Source organism: Cherax quadricarinatus, chromosome 47 (assembly GCF_038502225.1).
Source record: "Cherax quadricarinatus isolate ZL_2023a chromosome 47, ASM3850222v1, whole genome shotgun sequence".
Taxonomy (NCBI): domain Eukaryota; kingdom Metazoa; phylum Arthropoda; class Malacostraca; order Decapoda; family Parastacidae; genus Cherax; species Cherax quadricarinatus.
In genome coordinates, this window is record NC_091338.1 from 11,798,619 (window position 1) to 11,818,726 (window position 20,108).

Sequence of the window (20,108 nt, forward strand, 5' to 3'; positions counted from 1 at the left end):
TTTTTCCCAAATTAGATGGCAGCTTCTTTTGCATCCTGTATATTCAATGTAAAGCCTGTTATATTCATATTTTACACAAATGAGTTTTGCAGTAACAAGTGATCTTTTGTTTTATCCACAGGAATTATTGAGCTGGTTAAAGATGCTGAAACTCTCCGAAAAATCCAGACTGAGTATGGAGTGACTGGATCTTTTCAGGACCGTCCTATTGCAGAGTGGTTGGCAAAACAAAACCCGTCCCAGTTAGAATATCAGAGAGCTGTTGATAACTTTACTGGTAAGGAATTTATTTTGCATTTTAGATCTTCATATAAGTGCTAACATGTGATTCCTCTTCTCAGGAGGTAGAATCATTGCTGATATCTTTCACACCTAGGCTGCAACAACAATTGAGAGGACTTGTATGAAACTTGTATATATTCTAGGTGTGAATACTATGAGACCATTGCCACATATTTTACATTTTGAATAATCGGAAATTTCTTATTGTTGCAAATTCTGAAGATGTGGTTGACATTGGTTGTAATATATACTTGTATGTTATACTGCTGGTAGTTTAGTAATAATAGAAAAAGTTAACAATTTTGTCTGTAAAAGGTGTGTTAGTACGACTCACGAAATCGTAATGACACGATTGCAAACAAACCATACCCCGGCCAGGATTGAACCCGCGGTCAGAGAGTCTCGAAACTCCAGACCGCCGCCTTAGCCACGCTAGCTGGAGATTCGTCTGTAAAAACTTGCATTTGTGGTCACAGTGGTGCCTATGCTAACCTTCCTATGGTGTAGAAATATACCTAGTTGGACGAACCTTATTGTGGCTAGCTGGTCTAGTGGCTAACGCGACGGTCTGGAGTTTTGAGACTCTCTGACCGCGGGTTCAATCCCGGCTGGGGTATGGTTTATGGTGTGTTAGTACTTGTGATTTTTTTGGGTAATGTGGTTAATGTATGCTGTTGCTACAATTGAAAACACTGGACATACAGTAGACTAGGATCAAACCAAGGAGTTATACTCTTTGCAGCTTGTTTGCTAACTATATGATTTTTCCCTTATTAGATGTGAGGCCCCACATGTCTGTAATTTGAGTCTAACATGTTATAATTTGATAATTTCCATGGAGAAGTGAAACAGAATTCTTCCTCCGTAAGCTATGCATGTTGTAAGAGAACATAAGAACATAAGAAAGGAGGAACACTGCAGGAGGCCTGCTGGCCCATACTAGGCAGGTCCTTTACAATTCATCCCACTAACAAAACATTTGCCCAACCCAATTTTCAATGCCACCCAAGAAATAAGCTCTGTGAAAGTCCCACTCAAATCCAACCCCTCCCACTCATGTACTTATCCAACCTAGATTTGAAACTACCCAAAGTCCCAGCCTCAATAACCCAACTAGGTAGACTGTTCCACTCATCAACTACCCTATTTCCAAACCAATACTTTCCTATGTCCTTTCTAAATCTAAACTTATCTAATTTAAATCCATTACTGTGGGTTCTCTCTTGGAGAGACATCCTCAAGACCTTATTAATATCCCCTTTATTAATACCTATCTTCCACTTATACACTTCGATCAGGTCTCCCCTCATTCTTCGTCTAACAAGTGAATGTAACTTAACCCTTTCAGGGTCCAAGGCCAAAATCTGAAGTCACGCACCAGTGTCCAAGAAATTTTGAAAAAAAAAAAAAAAAATTTTTCTTACAGAATTAAAGAGGATATTTTTGTGAAGGTAATAAAACAAAAAAAAATTAGAATCTGATCAGTACTTACCGAGATACAGTGCCAAGAAGTTTGTAGAAAATGATGTGGTGGCGGCAACATCGACGAATTCCACATACGTGTATTATATTATTTTGTTGTTTTAGTTGTTTTTTCTTTTCTTTTCCAATTTTTTTCTATTCCTACTAACATTTGGGGCCTGAGAGACCAATACTGTATATAATTGATATATATATACTCACTGTATTGAACACAATAACCGCACTAAAGTTATTATCATATTATTGTTTACCACTGTTGTTTATTACAATAAACATGCACAAATATTGTATAATACTAATGTTCTATCATATATTTACATATTTACAATCACTGGACATGGTTTTAGAACTGCTGGAGCTTGTGGAACTCCTTGAAACAAGGCACCATGCACAGAGGCACCTTACATTCCTCACACATAAACCGAGTGTCTTTGCGTCTTTGTTGCCGTCGTTTTGTTTGTGCACAGACGATGCATCTCTTCTGAGCAAATTTCTTTTGAGTTGAAGGAAGCTGTATTATGAAATGATCACCTTCTCTCCTCAAACGCTTGGGTATATTGTGATGAATTCGAGGACCATGTTGTATTGCAGGTGTTGTTACCTGGTACTTCATTATGAGTTGTCTGACAACAGACAAACAAAATTCACCATACGGTGGTCTGTTACCAGTCTTTATTTGGTACATATTATATGCATTCAGCATTGAAATGTCCATGAGATGGAAGGAAAGTTTCATGTACCACTTGTAACTCTTACGAACACAGTCAACAAAACCAATCTGCATGTCACACTTGTCAACCAAGCGCATGTTTTGTGTATAATCAATCACTGTCACTGGTTTTCGAATACGTTCATTAGTCACTCGATCAACTTTGCCACTGTCTTGCATTTCATTACGGTGAATGGTTGTCAACAATGTGACATCTCGTTTGTCATGCCACCGTAATGCCATGATGTCATTGGCAGTAAACACCTGCACGTCATCACCACGAACACCTGCGTTGAGCCTGGGCATATGTTTACGATTAGAACGCACTGTGCCACACACATCTGTCTTGTTCACTCGCATGAAATCACTGAGTAATGGGCTTGTGTACCAGTTATCGGTATATAATGTATGGCCCTTACCAAGATAAGGTGCCATCATGTTTCTCACTACGTCACCTGATATACCCAATAACATCTTGGTATCTTTCAATGTTTTACTACCCGTGTATACAACAATATCCAACACCAGGCCACTGTCACAATCACAGAGTACAAACAATTTTATACCAAAGCGGTTCCTCTTGCTCGGTATATACTGCTTGAATGACAGTCTACCTTTGAACAAAATCAAAGACTCGTCAATTACAAGATTCTTGAATGGATAAAAGTATATCCTGAACTTTTGTTTGAGATACATGATACATGAAAACATTTCTAATCTTGTATAACCTGTCACTTCTGTCAGGCCTGGTTTTGTCAGAGAAGTGCAACATACGTAACAGTAAGATAAACCTGTTCACTGGTATTATTTCACTGAAGGATGGGGTACAAATTAGCCAATCTGTGGACCAGTATGCTTTTATATTATGCTTATAGACATGAGGCATAAGCATTATTGTTGCAAAAAGCAAATACATTTCTGCAACAGTCGTCTCTTTCCACCTGTGTAGTCTTGACTGTGGTGATAAGATCGTATTTGCCATGGTGTACTGAAAATACTTATTATTTTCCCTGACAATAATTTCCATCAATGGCTGGTCAAAGAATAATTCAAAGAATTCCAGTTCATTGGCCGTGGTTCCAAGGGGACAGGTAGGTAGAATTCCACTTTGAGAGTCATCAAAGTGGTGAGGGCTGGGAACAAAATTGGGATTTTGCTGCCAATCCCAGATATGGTTTGCTGGTGGATACTGGACATCATAGGCTGGTTGTACTGGTGGTTGTGGCGGGCTGGTGGGTGACGCTCCGCTTTGTCCTTGAACTGACGAGTCAGCAGCGTGGGTCCCCGCGTGGCACAGCGAGTCACGCATGGCGGTGCCACTACCACCACCAGCCCCACTAACACCATCCACTGATGTCTGTGGCCCATCCATGCCAAGTGTAGCCACATCATCCTCAGGCCACGGAAAAATTGGGTTTTTTCCGGTTTGGAAACCCGACCCTGAGTCCCGAGTGCCCACCCAGAGGTAGAAATTGGGGATGGGGGTTTTCTGCACTTTCCGAATCCTGGGCTATTTTTGGGGCACTAACTTATCAAAACCGAAAATTTTTTTTTCCACTTCCCTCCCCGTGTCAGGGAAATATCGGGCAGGGAAAAGGAGAGTCCCAGTTTTCCCGGGGGGAGGGGATTTTCGAAGGGGCATGGGGAAAAAAGGCCACTGAGCCCGGGGTTCCCCCAATGCTTTTGAGGCACCCTGTTTTTGTTTAGGCACACCCACGGGCCGACCCATTCTCTCATATGTAGGCCATGGCCGCACTAAATTTGGGGGTAAATTTTGGCGTGGTCTGGTTTTTCCTCACCCACCAGCCGTAGATCTCGGGCCGGACCCGAAAAAGGGTTAAAGTCTTCTCTTTTTTCATAAGGAAGATTTCCAAGTATTTTTAATTTAGTCATCCCCACCCGAAATTTTTCTAAAAGGGTTTATGTCCATTTTGTAAAACGGGAAAAGGGGAAAAAGCTCATAATTTTAGGGGAGGCCCAAAGGTGGGGTTTAAACTGCAGGGTGACCTCTGGACATGTTGTTTCACTTTTTTATAAACCCCGTAATCTATTTGCCTTTATTAAGTTAAAGGCATTTTGTTTGGTTTTTAAAGGGTTTCTGCTCACCATAACCCCAAGTCCTTTTGCAATCTGTATGGCTAAATTCTCATCATTTAACTTATAAAAAACTAGGGGTTTTGGGGCCCCCCAAAACCCGAACCTTGCATTTATCTACATTGAACTGCATCTGCCACTTTTTCTGCCCAGTGGGTTTGTTTAAACCCTTTAAATTCCATAACACCCGTTTGAATAAAATTTCCTACCTATCTTTGTGTCATGTAATTTGCTCATATCACGTAATTCCTCATAAACAACAACCCCAAGACTGATCCCTGTGGGCCCCATTTTACAGCCCCTACTTCCATTCAATGCTAAATGTAATTGGTTTGTGGTCGCTAGCACCCAGTTCCTCTGAAATTTCTAAATTATTAACAAGGGATTCATTGTTTGCCATAACTAAGTCAAGCAGGTTATTTCCCCTTGTTGGTTCTGTCACAAACTGCTTCAAAAAACAATCCTGAAGTACTTCTAAGAAGTCGTATGATTCTAAATTCCCAGTCAAGAAATTCCAATCAACATGACTAAAGTTAAAGTCTCCTAGAATTACTACATTATCGTGCCTTGTGGCCTTAACAATTTCCTCCCATAGTAGTTTCCCTTGGTCCCTATCTAAGTTTGGGGGACGGTATATCACTCCTAAAATCAGTTTTTCATGCCCCTCTGAAAATTCTATCCAAACAGACTCTGTATGTGTTACTTCAGACTTAATACCCGTTTTTATGCAACAGTTCAAGCGATCTCGGACATACAATGCCACCCCACCCCCCCTCCCAATACTTCTATCTTCTTGGAACAATTTAAAACCCTGAATATGACATTCCGCAGGCATGTCCCGACTTTTTGAATTAAACCATGTCTCAGTTAAGGCAAATACATCAATGTTACCTACACTAGCAATTAATCTCAACTCGTCCATCTTATTCCTAGCACTACGGCAATTAGCATAATAAACATTGAAAGACTCTCCTTTCTCTTTACCCTTCCTGCTCATTTCAATTTTTCTACTAAACCTATTACTGTCCTTATCACCCAAGGTCCCTGGCTTTTCAATATCTATCTCGTTCTTATTATTACTAGTTCCCCTAGAACTCGTAATATTACTACACTGGGACTTCACAGTTTTCCTGCCAAAACCCATACCACTAACTATTCCTAGTTTAAAGGCAACTAGTTTAGAGGCAACTAAAATGCCAGGAGCAAGGGGCTAGTAACCCCTTCTCCTGTATAAATTACTAAATTTAAAAAGAGAAACTTTCGTTTTTCTTTTTGGGCCACCCTGCCTCGGTGGGATACGGCCGGTTTGTTGATAGAAAGAAAACCTATGGGATTTGGATCTCATCAAATCAGTTTATTAATAGTTGAGGGGTAGGGCTCAGGACCTGGCCATCACTCCGTGCAAACACAAATCAGGCAAGTACATATATACATTACATGTGCTGTCTCTAACAAGTTATTACATAAAGCTTTTCTTTTTTTCAGCCTCATGTGCTGCATACTGTGTGGCTACATATATACTGGGAATTTGTGACCGCCATAATGATAACATCATGCTGAAGACCTCAGGCCATCTTTTTCATATCGACTTTGGCAAGTTCCTTGGTGATGCACAAAAATTTGGGAGCTTCAAGAGAGACCGTACACCATTTGTACTGACATCTGATATGGCCTATGTCATAAATGGAGGAGAGAAACCTTCAGACAAGTTTCAGAGTTTTGTGGACCTTTGTTGTCGAGCTTTCAATATCATCAGGCGGAATGGCCAGCTGTTGCTCTATTTATTTGCCTTGGTAAGGTTTGTGAGCTACCCAATAATTTCTCACTTACACTAAGAATTAAGTAAATACTTGTGTAGGTGGGGTTGTTTCAGTTCAAAGGGTCATTTGAAATTGTGATGTCTACTCACTTCTGGCATGACAACTACTGAGTGTGATGGTGAATGTTTTTTCCTTCACGTCACCCCACATTGGTAGGAAATGGCCAGTGTGCTAAAACAAAACTACAGTATATCAACATTAAATTACATAATTTTATTATGCACTGTAGTATACTTTTAAATCTGATTATAAAGAATGGCACCAATGCCTTTGGATGATAAATGGTTTTATATCTTTGCATTCTTATTTTATTCTGTATTATGCATCCATGGGAAGATAGTCTATTAGAATAATTGTGAATTGTTTATCTTGTTCATAGATGGCATCTTCTGGAATACCTGGGGTTACGTGGGATGCCGTGACATATGTTGAACGCTCATTGCTACAGGACAAGACTAATGCTGAAGCCGGTGCTATGTTTTCTCGTATGATTCAAGAGTCATTAAAGTCATGGTTCACACAGGTTAGTTCTTCAGTATAATGTAGATTTATTTTATTATTTTTATTGTCTCACTAAGAGATACCATAATTATTGCTCTATACATATGGTTATTTTCACTTTCTTCTTTTAGAAAGGAGTGTGGTACAATAAGTGGAATATTAAGGATAAGTATTGGAGAATGCTAACTTTTGAAGAAAATATAAACAGTACAGTGGACCCTTGGTTATCGGCCGTAATCCATTCCAGAAGGTTCTGAAATAATATTTCCCAATTAATCTGTTTCAGACACCCAAAAAGATTAACAAAAAATACACGTTTTTAAAGATTAACGATAGTTTTACATACAGAAACAATGAGAAATAAATATAAAGCACAAATTTTAATGATAAATGAATATTACATCCCTTTATTGAAGACTCTTGTTGGCATATTGAAGAAGGCAGGAGGGGAGAGGGAGTTGGGAATCCCCAACTCCCTCTCCCCATTGTGTAGTGTAGCTTCCCTGGGCTACACTACACAGCCATATTATTGCACTACACAACCATATTACTACCATGTTCACTGAGTTTAATCGTTTCTAACTACTACCTTTAGATGCCATCTTACACAAAGGGAGAAGTAATGAATAATTTATGCCAAGAATTGGAAACAGACACACATGAAGGACAGTTACTGGGTGAGATGAGACGCCAGATTCACAGTTTTCTCTAATGCTGAATCAGAGAAAACGTAATGTTTACTCTCCACTCGATAGCATATAAACATTGCATGTTTATATGCTATGTAACATGTTTCTTATATAATTATGAAGAAAGTATCATAGATGGATTAATAAAAATGTCTATATTAACCTAAAATAAGACAATGTGCCCAAGAGTGATTATTATTAAACATACATCTCATATAAACATTGCATGTTTTTATATACTATGTAAAGTGTTTCTTATATAATTTTGAAGAAAATATCATAGACGGATTAATGAAAATGTCTGTATTAACCTAAAATGAGACATTTAATGTGCTCAAGAGTGATTTATTACATCTCCAATACAGCCAATCTCCGAAATAACGGCCGATAACTGGGATAGAATTTTGGCCAAAAAAGTGGGCGAAAAACGAATTGGCCGATATCTGGAATGGCCAGTAACCGAGGATCCACTGCACTTTTGAAATCCTAGTTGCTTCTAGGTTCTGTTTTAACTTCTTTTTTGTTGATAGTATATCTACATCTCTAAACTACATGTTTATTTTTTAATTTTTGTTACATGGCTGCATGGACTGCACAAAAAAACTGCGACAGAAGAAAATCTTAATAATACTTTACTAGAGTAATATAATTTTATTAGCATGCAGTGTTTTGGCTAGACAGCTCAAACATTACTTGTATTTTTTTTATCCAGTCTTACCTCAGGGACATACATCAGCATGTAGACCCTTTCCTATTGTTCCTGTATGTATCAGTGACCTACCAAATGTTTCTCAACAAGTTTTCCTATTGGCAGCTAACAATACTATTATTTTCACCACTGACTGACCTTGAAGTCTTGAATTTTAAAATAACCAACAAGTTCAACTTCAGCAACAGCCTGGCTGACAAGGCAAGCACCAGACGAGCCTGGCCAATGGCTGAGCTTTGAGAGTAGTAAGACTCGAAATTCATCAAAGGTATATAAAAAGAAGATCTTACTGAAAAGATATTTTGAGACATACTGTTTGGAAATACTCCAGCCAGTCAGATAAACCTTAGAAAGAAAGACACGCATTAAAATACAAAAATCTGTAGGAATACTCTTGGAAATGAACTACTGGGCACCCTATACTGTGCCACATACCTATGGAGATCTTGTGTGGTATTTGTGCTTGAGGATCAACAACAGCAAGCAATCTTAAACCCATTTTTTTTTTTAACACTGGCTGTTTCCCACCAAGGCAGGGCGACCCAAAGAGAAAGAAAAAATCTTTCATCATCATTCAACACTTTCACCATCACTCATACAAAATCACTGACTTCGCAGAGGCGCTCAGATACAACAGTTTAGATGTCCCTCCAAACTGCCAATATCCCAGACCCCTCCTTGAAAGTGCAGGCATTGTAATTCCCATTTGCAGGACTCAAGTCCGTCTAACCGGTTTCCCTGAATCCCTTCACAAAATATTACCCTGCTCACACTTCAACAGCTCGTCAGGTCCCAAAAACCATTCGTCTCCATTCACTCCTATCTAACATGCTCACGCACGCTTGCTGGAAGTTCAAGCCCCTTGCCCACAAAACCTCCTTTACCCCCTCCCTCCAACCTCTTTGATGACGACCCCTACCCTGCCTTCCCTCCCTTACAGATACCTCAACAACCCCTCTTCAGCCCTCTGACTAATACTTTTAGTAACTCCACACCTCCTCCTAATTTCCACACTGCGAATTCTCTGCATAATATTTACACCACACATTGCTCTTAGACACGACATCACCACTGCCTCCAGCCTTCTCCTTGCTGCAGCATTTACAACCAATGCTTCACACTCATATAAGAATGTTGGTACCACTATACTCTTGTACATTCCATGCATTCTTAAACCCATAGTTACACAAAAAATATTTAGCCATCAAAATTACATCAGAATCCTGCTTTATAAAATACATACCACCCTTACTCAAATCTTTAACTCTTTCACTGTCGGCTCTGTAATATTACGGCTTGCAAACCAGTGTCAGTCCCATTCTGTTACTCCAAAATTCTAGCGGCTTCTAATCTTACAGGAGAAAGCTGGTAGGCCCACATATGAGAGAATGGGTCTGAGTGGTCAGTGTGTGCAGTATAAAAAAAAATTCTGAAGCATGCAGTGCATAATGAGAAAAAAACTGACCGTGTTTTTGGTTGAAAATACCGACTTTGTGGTGTATGTTTGTATGGTATTTAAGGTTGTATTCTCGTTTTCTTGATCACATTTGAAAAAGTGGAAGATATATTACAGAAAATAGAGATGATTTTGAATGGTTTATGAACTAAAAGTACCTTGAAATTGAGCTCAAAGTAGCGGAAATGTTAAATTTTTGCTGATGTTCAAGTAAACAAGCCGTGTCACGCGTCCAATACCCGTCAACTGGTGGGTCTAATGTGCTTTCGCAAATGCACTGATATTATTTATATCATTTTTACAATAATGCAGTAGTCTGCATAACAGTAAATCTTCTGTTTTTTGTGTGAATAAAAATTTTAAACGGAAAGCAAGAGGAATATAAGAGAGGCCTGGAGATGTGACTAATGAACAGAGAAAATGTTGACTGGAACAATGGAAGTGGCCGAAAATAGGGCTCAAAATAGGTGAAATCGCCGATGCGTAAATATCGCCGAGACCGGTAAATTCGTGAGAGCATAATACCGTAAGTTGTCTATCAAATATGTACTTTTGGTGTCATTACCATTAGAAAAAGATTCTCTCTCTGTTTTTCTTCTTATTATTCTTTGACACTGAGAGCAAATTTGTGAGCAGGGGTCTTAACAATGAAAGGGTTAATGCTGTTAACATCTTAAAAGCTCTAAAATGTAATCAGAACCTAGATTTAACATTCTTTTTCTAATGGCAGTAAAGGACCCCAAGAACACCACACAGAAAAGCCTCTGATATTACACTAGTAGGACTGAATCTACATAGAAACTCCAAAGTAAATCAAGTGGCCGAAATATGGGACAGTATCAACAGAAACTATAAGTTACATTTTTTTTTTTTTTTTTTTTTTTTTTTTTTTTTTTTTTTTTTTAGATGTCAGCCGTTTCCCACAGAGGCAGGGTGGCCCAAAAAGAAAGTTACGTAATGTTTAATGTAAATAAAACTTCGTATCCATGTAAATATCTACATACATCTTTCTGTATATTTTTTAACACACCAGTCATCTCCCACCTAGGTAGGATGACCTGGAAAAGAAGAAACACTTTCACCATCACTCACTCCATCACTGTGTTTCCAGATATGCACTGATATTACAGTCCAGATGCCCCTCCAAACTGCAGATATCCCCATCCCTGTTAATTTAAAAATACTGTATGCCTAAGCCATTACTTAGACTATTAGAAATATTGTTAATCACTGAGACAAAAAGTATATGTATTTAACTTTTTTCTCTGTCTTTTTTCAGGTCAACTTCTTCATTCATAATTTGGCTCAACTGAGGTTTTCAGGGGATCATTCAGACGATCTCCTGTCGTTCATCCCGCGTACATATACGTGAGTTGTAGATTTTTTTTTTTTTTTTTTTTATCAAGTTGGCCATCTCCCACCAAGGCAGGGTGACCCAAAAAGAAAGAAAATCCCCAAAAAGAAAATACTTTCATCATCATTCAACACTTTCACCTCACTCACGCATAATCACTGTTTTTGCAGAGGTGCCTAGAATATAACAGCTTAGAAGCATATACGTATAAAGATACACAACATATCCCTCCAAACTGCCAATATCACGAACCCCTCCTTTAGAGTGCAGGCATTGTACTTCCCATTTCCAGGACTCAAGTCCGGCTGTATAAAAATAACCGGTTTCCCTGAATCCCTTCACTAAATATTACCCTGCTCACACTCCAACAGATCGTCAGGTCCCAAATACCATTCGTCTCCATTCACTCCTATCAAACATGCTCACGCACACTTGCTGGAAGTCCAAGCCCATCACCCACAAAACCTCCTTTACCCCTTCCTTCCAACCTTTTTGAGGACGACTCCTGCCCCACCTTCCATCCCCTACAGATTTATATGCTCTCCATGTCATTCTACTTTGATCCATTCTCTCTAAATGACCAAACCACCTCAACAACCCCTCTTCAGCCCTCTGACTAATACTTTTATTTGCTCCACACCTTCTCCTAATTTCCAAACTCCGAATTTTCTGCATAATATTTACACCACACATTGCCTTTAGACAGGACATCTCCACTGCCTCCAACCTCCTCCTCGCTGCAGCATTTACAACCCAAGCTTCACACCCATATAAGAGTGTTGGTACTACTGGGCTTTCATACATTCCCTTCTTTGCCTCCATTGATAACGTTTTTTTGTCTCCGCGTATACCTCAACGCACCACTCGACTTTTTCCCTCGTCAATTCTATGATTAACCTCATCCTTCATAAATTCATCCGCCGACACGTCAACTCCCAAATATCTGAAAACATTCACTTCTTCCATACTACTCCTCCCCAATTTGATATCCAATTTTTCTTTATCTTAATCATTTGATACCCTCATCACCTTACTCTTTTCTATGTTCACTTTCAACTTTCTACCTTTACACACACACCCAAACTTGTCCACTATCCATTGCCATTTTTCTTTAGAATCTCCCATAAGCACAGTATCATCAGCAAAAAGTAACTGTGTCAATTCCCATTTTGTATTTGGTTCCCCATAATTTAATCCCACCCCTCTCCCGAACACCCTAGCATTTACTTCTTTTACAACCCCATCTATAAATATATTAAACAGCCATGGTGACATTACACATCCCTGTCTAAGACCTGCTTTTACCGGGAAGTAGTCTCCCTCTCTTCTACACGCCCTAATCTGAGCTTCACTCTCCTCATAAAAACTCTTTACAGCATTTAGTAACTTACCACCTATTCCATATACTCGCAACATCTGCCACATTGCTCCCCTATCTACTCTATCATATGCCTTTTCTAAATCCATAAATGCAATAAAATCTTCCCTACCTTTATCTAAATACTGTTCACATATTTTTTTTTTTTTTTCAACAAATCGGCCGTCTCCCACCGAGGCAGGCTTCACATATATGCTTCAATATAAACACTTGATCTACACATCCCCTACCCACTCTGAAACCTCCTTGCTCATCCGCAATCCTACATTCTGTCTTACCTTTAATTCTTTCAATAATAACCCTACCGTACACTTTTCCTGGTATACTCGGTAAACTTATTCCTCTATAATTTTTATAATCTCTCTTGTCCCCTTTCCCTTTATACAAAGGGACTATACATGATCTCCGCCAATCCCTAGGTACCTTCCCCTCTTTCATACATTTATTAACCCTTAAACGGTCCAAACGGATATATACGTTTTTTCAACATTTGAAAGTATGTAAAAAAATGTACATCATCTTTTTTTTACATATGAAAATGTGTAAAAAAGAATTTTATCTACATTTTTTTTTTTTTTTTATATTTGAAAATATGTAAAAAAAAAAACATAGATCTACTTTTGGAGCACTACGGATTTGAACATCGATCTATTTGGACCATTTAAGGGTTAAACAAACCAACCAACCTCTCCAACACTATATCCCCCCCTTCCCTGCTTTTAATATTTCTGTCATGATCCCGTCAGTTCCAGCTGCTTTGTCCCCTTTCATTCTACGTAATGCATCACGTACCTCCCCCACACTGACTTCCTGTTCTTCTTCACTCCTAAAAGATGGTATACCTCCCTGGCCAGTGCATGAAATTACTGCCTCCCTTTCTTTGTCGACATTTAAAATTTCCTCAAAATATTCTCGCCATCTACCCACTACCTCCATCTTCCCATCTACTAACTCCCCTACTCTGTTTTTAACTGACAAATCCATTCGTTCCCTAGGCTTTCGTAACTTTTTTTATGTTGTGTATTATTTTTCCTGTGAAATATATGGACTCCCCTCTGTGAATGGTTCAGATCATTGACTGATACATTTTATGGGAAAGATATCTTTTTAGTTTTGTTTGTGTAGTGCAAAAACTTTTGTTTTTCTTTTTAGGTCACCCTGCCTCAGTGGGATATGGCTGGTTTGTTAAAAAAAAAAATTCTATAGCTTAAACATGAAATGTCTAGATTGAGTAATGCCTGGAGAAAAATTCTTCTGGTCGGCTTCAAACTGTTAGTGCTGGTGGGTTTTCTTGAACAAAAGGTTCATGTTGTTAGACTTCATAGGTTCCAATTTACCAGTCTTAATAAACAATTTGTGATACTAATTTCCATTCAGTAATTGAAGGATGCTTCTCATGGTAAGCTTCAAACCTTTAAAGTTGATGTTTATAATGAGAATGATGGTGTCCTATAGGTTTAGGCTGTGTACAAATAAATTGCTAATGTACTAAAATAGTTAAACATCTTGAAGTTATTAGATTCTTTGTGATAACTGTACTTTCTCTCTTATGGTTGGCTTCAAACTTTGTGTTAGTGTGTCTTAGAGGAAAGTTTATTATTGTGGTGGGCTTTGTAGCCTATAATATTTTAATTCTATTCAGTGGTCCTCTGGACCACTAACATATTGCATTATTAAATCTGAAAAATATGAAAGATACAACATTTTTATCTTAAACTTTAAACATATGTTAAATATTAAGCCAGATTTGAAATATTTATTATTTTTCATAATAGTTTCATGAAGATCAGTCAAGTGGTTTACTGCTTTACATTAACATCTCCATTCAAAGCAGGTGAAGTCGCAGATCTAGAGAGTGTACAGAGATCCTTTACTGCACGTATAAGTTCTGTCAAGCACCTTAACTACTGGGAACGCTTGGAAGCACTTGACTTGTACTCGTTGGAACGCAGGAGGGAGAGATATATCATAATCTACACTTGGAAAATCTTGGAAGGAATGGTCCCAAATCTGCACACACAAATCACTCCCTACGAAAGTAAAAGACTGGGCAGGCGATGCAAAATGCCCCCAATAAAAAGTAGGGGCGCCATTGGTACACTGAGGGAAAACACCATAAGTGTCCGGGGCCTAAAACTGTTCAACAGCCTCCCATCAAGCATTAGGGGAATTGCCAATAAGCCCCTGGCTGCCTTCAAGAGAGAGCTGGACAGATACCTAAAGTCAGTGTCGGATCAGCCGGGCTGTGGCTCGTACATTGGACTGCGTGCGGCCAGCAGTAACAGCCTAGTTGATCAGGCCCTGATCCATCGAGAGGCCTGGTCATGGACCGGGCCGCGGGGGCGTTGATCCCCGGAATAGCCTCCAGGTAACCAGGTAACCTCCAGGAAAACAAAAATCATTGAATTTTTTTAAGACACTGAACATTGATATTTTTGTAAATAACAGCTCTGAGACTCCCACCAAGTATTGCCAAGTGATTGTCTTACATTATTAGTGTGTAGATTCACACACACACACATTCACATGTATATGTATGCTTATATTTGCACATTTGCTCTGCCCATCAGCTGACACCGGATGTTGTCATCTTAGACAACCAAATATAACTACATGTGGTTAATGATGCGAGGCCTGGCAGATGTGGTAAAGGGTGATTGCCACTGGATGTGAACAACTGTGTATGTGGTATAGGATGATACCACTGAATTTTAATAGTATGTGGAAACTTGCTGCAGAAGCCAGGGTGTTCCTTGATACATATATATCGTATAGGGTTCCAAGAGGCAGGGAACCTGGCATGGCAACATAATTGCAGAGAATTAGATCAAGGCCTGGAAGCACTCAGTTTGTTGTACTTGCATGTATTGGCGCAAATCCTGTATGAGGTGGTTTTCATGAAAGGTGATAACAGAACTCAATAGGGGCCACGAGAGAAGAGAGCCAGAGAGAGAATGTTAATGGCAGTATAGCTGGGTAGATAAGAGTGAGGCAGGCAGTGCTCAACTGACTCGAGTGTAACATTCACCAATAGGAGGCAGGGCCTCCATTTGAAGCGGGGCTATGACGAGTCTGGTAGCCACCAATGACGGGCTTACACGCAAGTACTGCAGACATTCAAGTGCGCATATGTGGGTCTGGACGGACTGCAAGATTGTTCAAATAAGTGGTTGCTTGAATTCAACCCTTGCAAATGCAAGCTATGAAGATTGAGGAAGGGATCAGAAGACTAGACAAGGGGAGGGCAGAGGCTGCAGACCTGACTCAGACACCTAGCTGTGAGCATAGTTCCTAGCATATCGCCAGAAGCTTGCACCAACCAGATATCCTCTATAACCAATGCTCATCTAGCAAATCTAAGAGTAGCCCTTAGAAATCTCAAGGTCTTTCCGGGCCCTTTATGCAGCGTATGTCAGACCCATCCTGGATTATACATCACTGGCATGGGACCTTCGCCTGAAAAAGCATTTTAAGAAACTAGAGAAAGTGCAGGGGTATACAACAAGACTAGCTCCAAAACTAAGGGGTATGAGCTATAAGGAGAGGCTAGTGGAATTTGATCTTATAACATTGGAAGACAAGAACTAGAAGACATGATAACATACAAAATACTCAGAGGAATTGATAGGGTAGACAGAGATAGGTTGTTTGAGAGGCAGGAAACAGGTACATGGGGGCACAGCTAGAAAGTAAACAGGCAAGTCACAGGGATGTCAGGAAGTACTTATTCAGTCTCAGGGTGGTTAGGAAATGGAATGACCTTGATGGAGTGGTGGAGGCAGGCTCCATACATAGTTTTAAGAGCAGGTATGATGGCCTTCTGCAACCACACATTGGTTAGTGTGTGCATGTGTGCACGCACACGCATGCATGCCTGCATATTTTTATATTTTACTGTATTAGAATTTATAACTGCCTTGCATTATGTTTGTTGAGGTAGAAGGGGATGGGCTTATGGGATTCAGGGATACTTTTCTTGGATCAATCAGTGACCAAAATACATATAATAATGTATACAGTAAGTGCTTGATTTTATGGACTGATAGGGAGCAGTATGTGGCTAGTAATGATCATGATGAATGGAAATGAGATTATTTTGCCTTTATTGTAACAATAACAGACAATTCTGTAACCAGTCGTATTTTCTGAATCGACTGACTCTGCAGATTTTGTCCTGTATTTCTAAAAGTTTGTCAAATTGAGGGTTTGCTGTATTTTTTTTTTTTTTTTTTTTTTGGCTCTTGCTCCTATATCTAACATAAAAGTTATGGTCTCATGGTAATGTGATTGTTAGATGCTAAGGTCATATTTGCTGAAAGAATGCTCTGAAGTGGAAGTAAATGCAAGAAAGTTGATGTAATAATAGGTATAGCGAGGTTCTTGTTTTAACACTCGTCTCTGCTTGATCTTCTTCAGACAAATCTGTAATGGTTGCTCTAATGGAGAACTTAAAATCAATTTTTGGAGAAAGTTCATTGGTTGCTTTTATGGAATTTTAAGAATAATTTTTTGGTTGTGGTACTTGAATGGGTAACTCAGGCAACTTTTGAAGTGTTATTTATCCAGAATTTCTTCATGAGAATAAGACTGCATAATTTTTCAGAGGATTATCCTTTACATATTTTATAATTTGATTAACTAATGGTTGTTATGATTACTTACAGGGCAGCACAAGATGGAAAAATTCACATTGTAAGACTTTATAGCTACCAGAAGCGCTACAACCCAAATAAGTATTATGTTTATATCTTGGAAGTGGAGCGAGAAGGACAGCGAGAGCCATCATACCTCTTTCGATCCTATCGGGAATTCTCCGAGTTTCATCAGAAATTGTGTATGATTTTTCCACTCGCCAGAATACATGGGTAAGTACAGAAATAAAAGGTCTTATTTTTGTTTAAGTTACATTAAATATTTAACATACATGATATTTACATACCCAGCTGGAAATTAATAAAATAAAAAATTAGTTGTTCAACATTTCTGTCCCTTACTGCTTTTATATATGGAAAAGGTGTACAGTTTACAAAATGAGTAAAGTAGATGGAAGAAAATCATATCAAAACAGTTAATAAAACTTCTGAGAATTTAATAGAGAAACAGAGGTATGTAGGTATGCTGAGAAGGTATTGGAATATTAAGCAGACTACAAACACTTACCAAGGTGAATCTTTATTAGATAATATTTTGCCAATATGTAAACTTTATCAACCCCTATAAAGAATACATGCTACAAAAATAATCACTACATCACTTTGAGCAAGAAGTTTGGGAATGCATAGTGTTGACAGATGGTGCACAATTTGATATGTTGTCAGGTATTGGTCCATATATTTGTAAAGTGAGTTTGAGGTGGTGTAGTGCAGAATGCATTAGCATTAGGAAGGAAGGCATGTGTTATTCAGACAAAATCCTCCAGTGTTGTGTTCCTTTATAGGATGTGATAAAGCTCATGCTGGAGAGAAATGTCAATCAAAGAGATTTGTCTTTCTGTGTGCTCTTGTTTTCCAGTTGTAAAAGGTACTTTAACATATAATGCTTGAAGTGGAAAAAGACTGTGTTAATTATGCTGAGTATTTTTAGATTCATTAAAGCTGAAATCATAGGTTTTCAGCAACTTGAAAAATATTGCAGATATTACAGAAAGTTGCCTTGCTAAATCAGATTTGTCACTTCAGTTTTAAATCCCTTTTCGGAGCAGATAGACATTGATTGAATAACACTATCTTAAAGAACTCAATAATAACAGTAACCAATGACACTTTAACGAATGTTAAATTAAGGTAGGTGCTTAACGTAAATTGGTAGATCTCTTTCTGAAAATTGCATTTTACATGAAATCAGTATTTTGTGAAGACCTTACAAGAAAAATTGCGTTACTTCCTTAAACCTCCACAAAGCCATACAAATTTTTGAAATTGGGATAAAAAGTTAAATGAAACTACTTTATCATACCAAAAATTCTGGTTGCTGTTACTTGTTGATATGTAAATATGTGGCCTTGTACTATATCTATTGCAACTTGTATCAGTCAGTATCAGCCTCTGCCACCGCCACCGCCTCCGCCGCCGCCACCGCCTCCTCCTCCTCCTCCTCCTCCTCCTCCTCCTCCTCCTCCTCCTCCTCCTCCTCCTCCTCCTCTTCTTCAGTGTGTCAACATCAGTAAAAATAAGCCACAATTTCTTGTCAAATTATGCCAAATAATTATAGATTTAGCTGGACTTGAGTCCTGGAAATGGGAAGTACAATACCTGCATGTTAGAGGGGTCAGGGATATTGACAGTTTGGAGGGACTTCTAAAGTGTCGTATCTGAGCGCCTCTGCAAAGACAGTGATTATGTATGAGTGAGGTGAAAGTGTTGAGTGATGATGAAAGTAAACCATACCATTTATATGGTAATGGAAGTATTTTCTTTTTGGATCACCCTGCCTCGGTGGGAGACAGCCGACTTGTTGAAAAAAAAGAAAAAAAAAAATTTGCCACACCTAAACCAAAACATGTTTACTGAAGTTGAGTGGATTTGAGATAGTAATAACCAAGAAAAATTCATTTATATGGTAATGAAATGGTTGGAAGTGGTGGTGCTGGTCATCAAGGTCTACAGTGATTTGAGGCATGGGAGTTCTTCTCCCAGTGGTGTGGATGGCCGGTGATGCTCAGTATGATGTAAACTGTGGTAATCTTCCGAACCCCCAACAAAAGACAGCAACAATAGGGTTGATTCACAGTCAAAATTATACCTTCCTCACATAACCAGCAGGCTTGGTGCCAGGCTGGGCTGCAAGACTAGAAAAACTCGCAAAACTGGATGGGTAAAAATAATTACTTGTAAAATCTGTGTTCTAAGAGGAGTTGACATGCAGTGTGGGTTAAGCTTTCTTTTTCCCTAACTTTGGGAGATTCTGTGGAGTGCAATACCAGTTTTTTCCAATGATACACGAGGATGGAAAAGATTTCATTAGTGTTTTATTGATAAAGCTCTACATGAGTGCATGTTGTGTGAGAGTTTACTGTGCATTACATTTCAAGAAGAAGTTAACTAAAACATTAAAAGCAGTTTAATTAAAACATTAAAAGCACTTTAAAGCATATTTTATTTGAATGATTTCCGATTTTGAACAGTCAAGGGAACCAAGGGGTGAGCTGTGGCTCCTGGCTCTGCTTCTTATCTTTTGACCAGTTTTTGTGATTTTGTGTGCGCGTGTGCATGAGGGCATGTGTACGTGTACTCGCTTATTTGTACTTGCCTGTTTGTGGTTACAGGAGCCTTTTCTCAGATCCTGGCCCTGCCTCTTAATTTGCCACTCTTCAGATTTGCTCCCTCTCAGCCTCATAGGCCCTATTGTACCTGCTCTTAGAACTATATATGAAGCCTGTCTCCACCACTTCCTCATCAAGATCATTCTGTAACTAAGAAATATTTTCTAACATCTCTATAGCTCATCTGTGACTTTAACTTCCAACAGTGTCCTCAAGTTCTCGTTTCTCGCCTCTCAAACAGCCTTTCTCTCTCTCTCTCTACCTAATCAGTTTCTCTGAGTATTTTCCATGTTATCATGTGCCCCCCGGTTCTTCTAATGTTGTTAGGGCCAATTCCGTTAGCCTCTCCTTTTAGCTTATGAACAAGCCTTGT

General features: G+C 38.9%; 1 protein-coding gene across 2 annotated transcripts in view; it reads left to right on the forward strand.

Annotated features, from left to right (window-relative positions):
• Pi3K68D (phosphatidylinositol-4-phosphate 3-kinase catalytic subunit Pi3K68D) overlaps nucleotides 1-20,108 on the forward strand; it is a 155,114-nt gene that overhangs the window by 111,022 nt on the left and 23,984 nt on the right. For both annotated transcript variants that reach the window (XM_070094677.1, XM_070094679.1), the window contains 5 exons: nucleotides 122-277; nucleotides 6,053-6,360; nucleotides 6,767-6,910; nucleotides 11,022-11,110; nucleotides 17,139-17,339. In XM_070094677.1, the coding sequence (XP_069950778.1) occupies nucleotides 122-277; nucleotides 6,053-6,360; nucleotides 6,767-6,910; nucleotides 11,022-11,110; nucleotides 17,139-17,339 (898 nt within the window). The remainder of the gene's footprint in view (nucleotides 1-121; nucleotides 278-6,052; nucleotides 6,361-6,766; nucleotides 6,911-11,021; nucleotides 11,111-17,138; nucleotides 17,340-20,108) is intronic.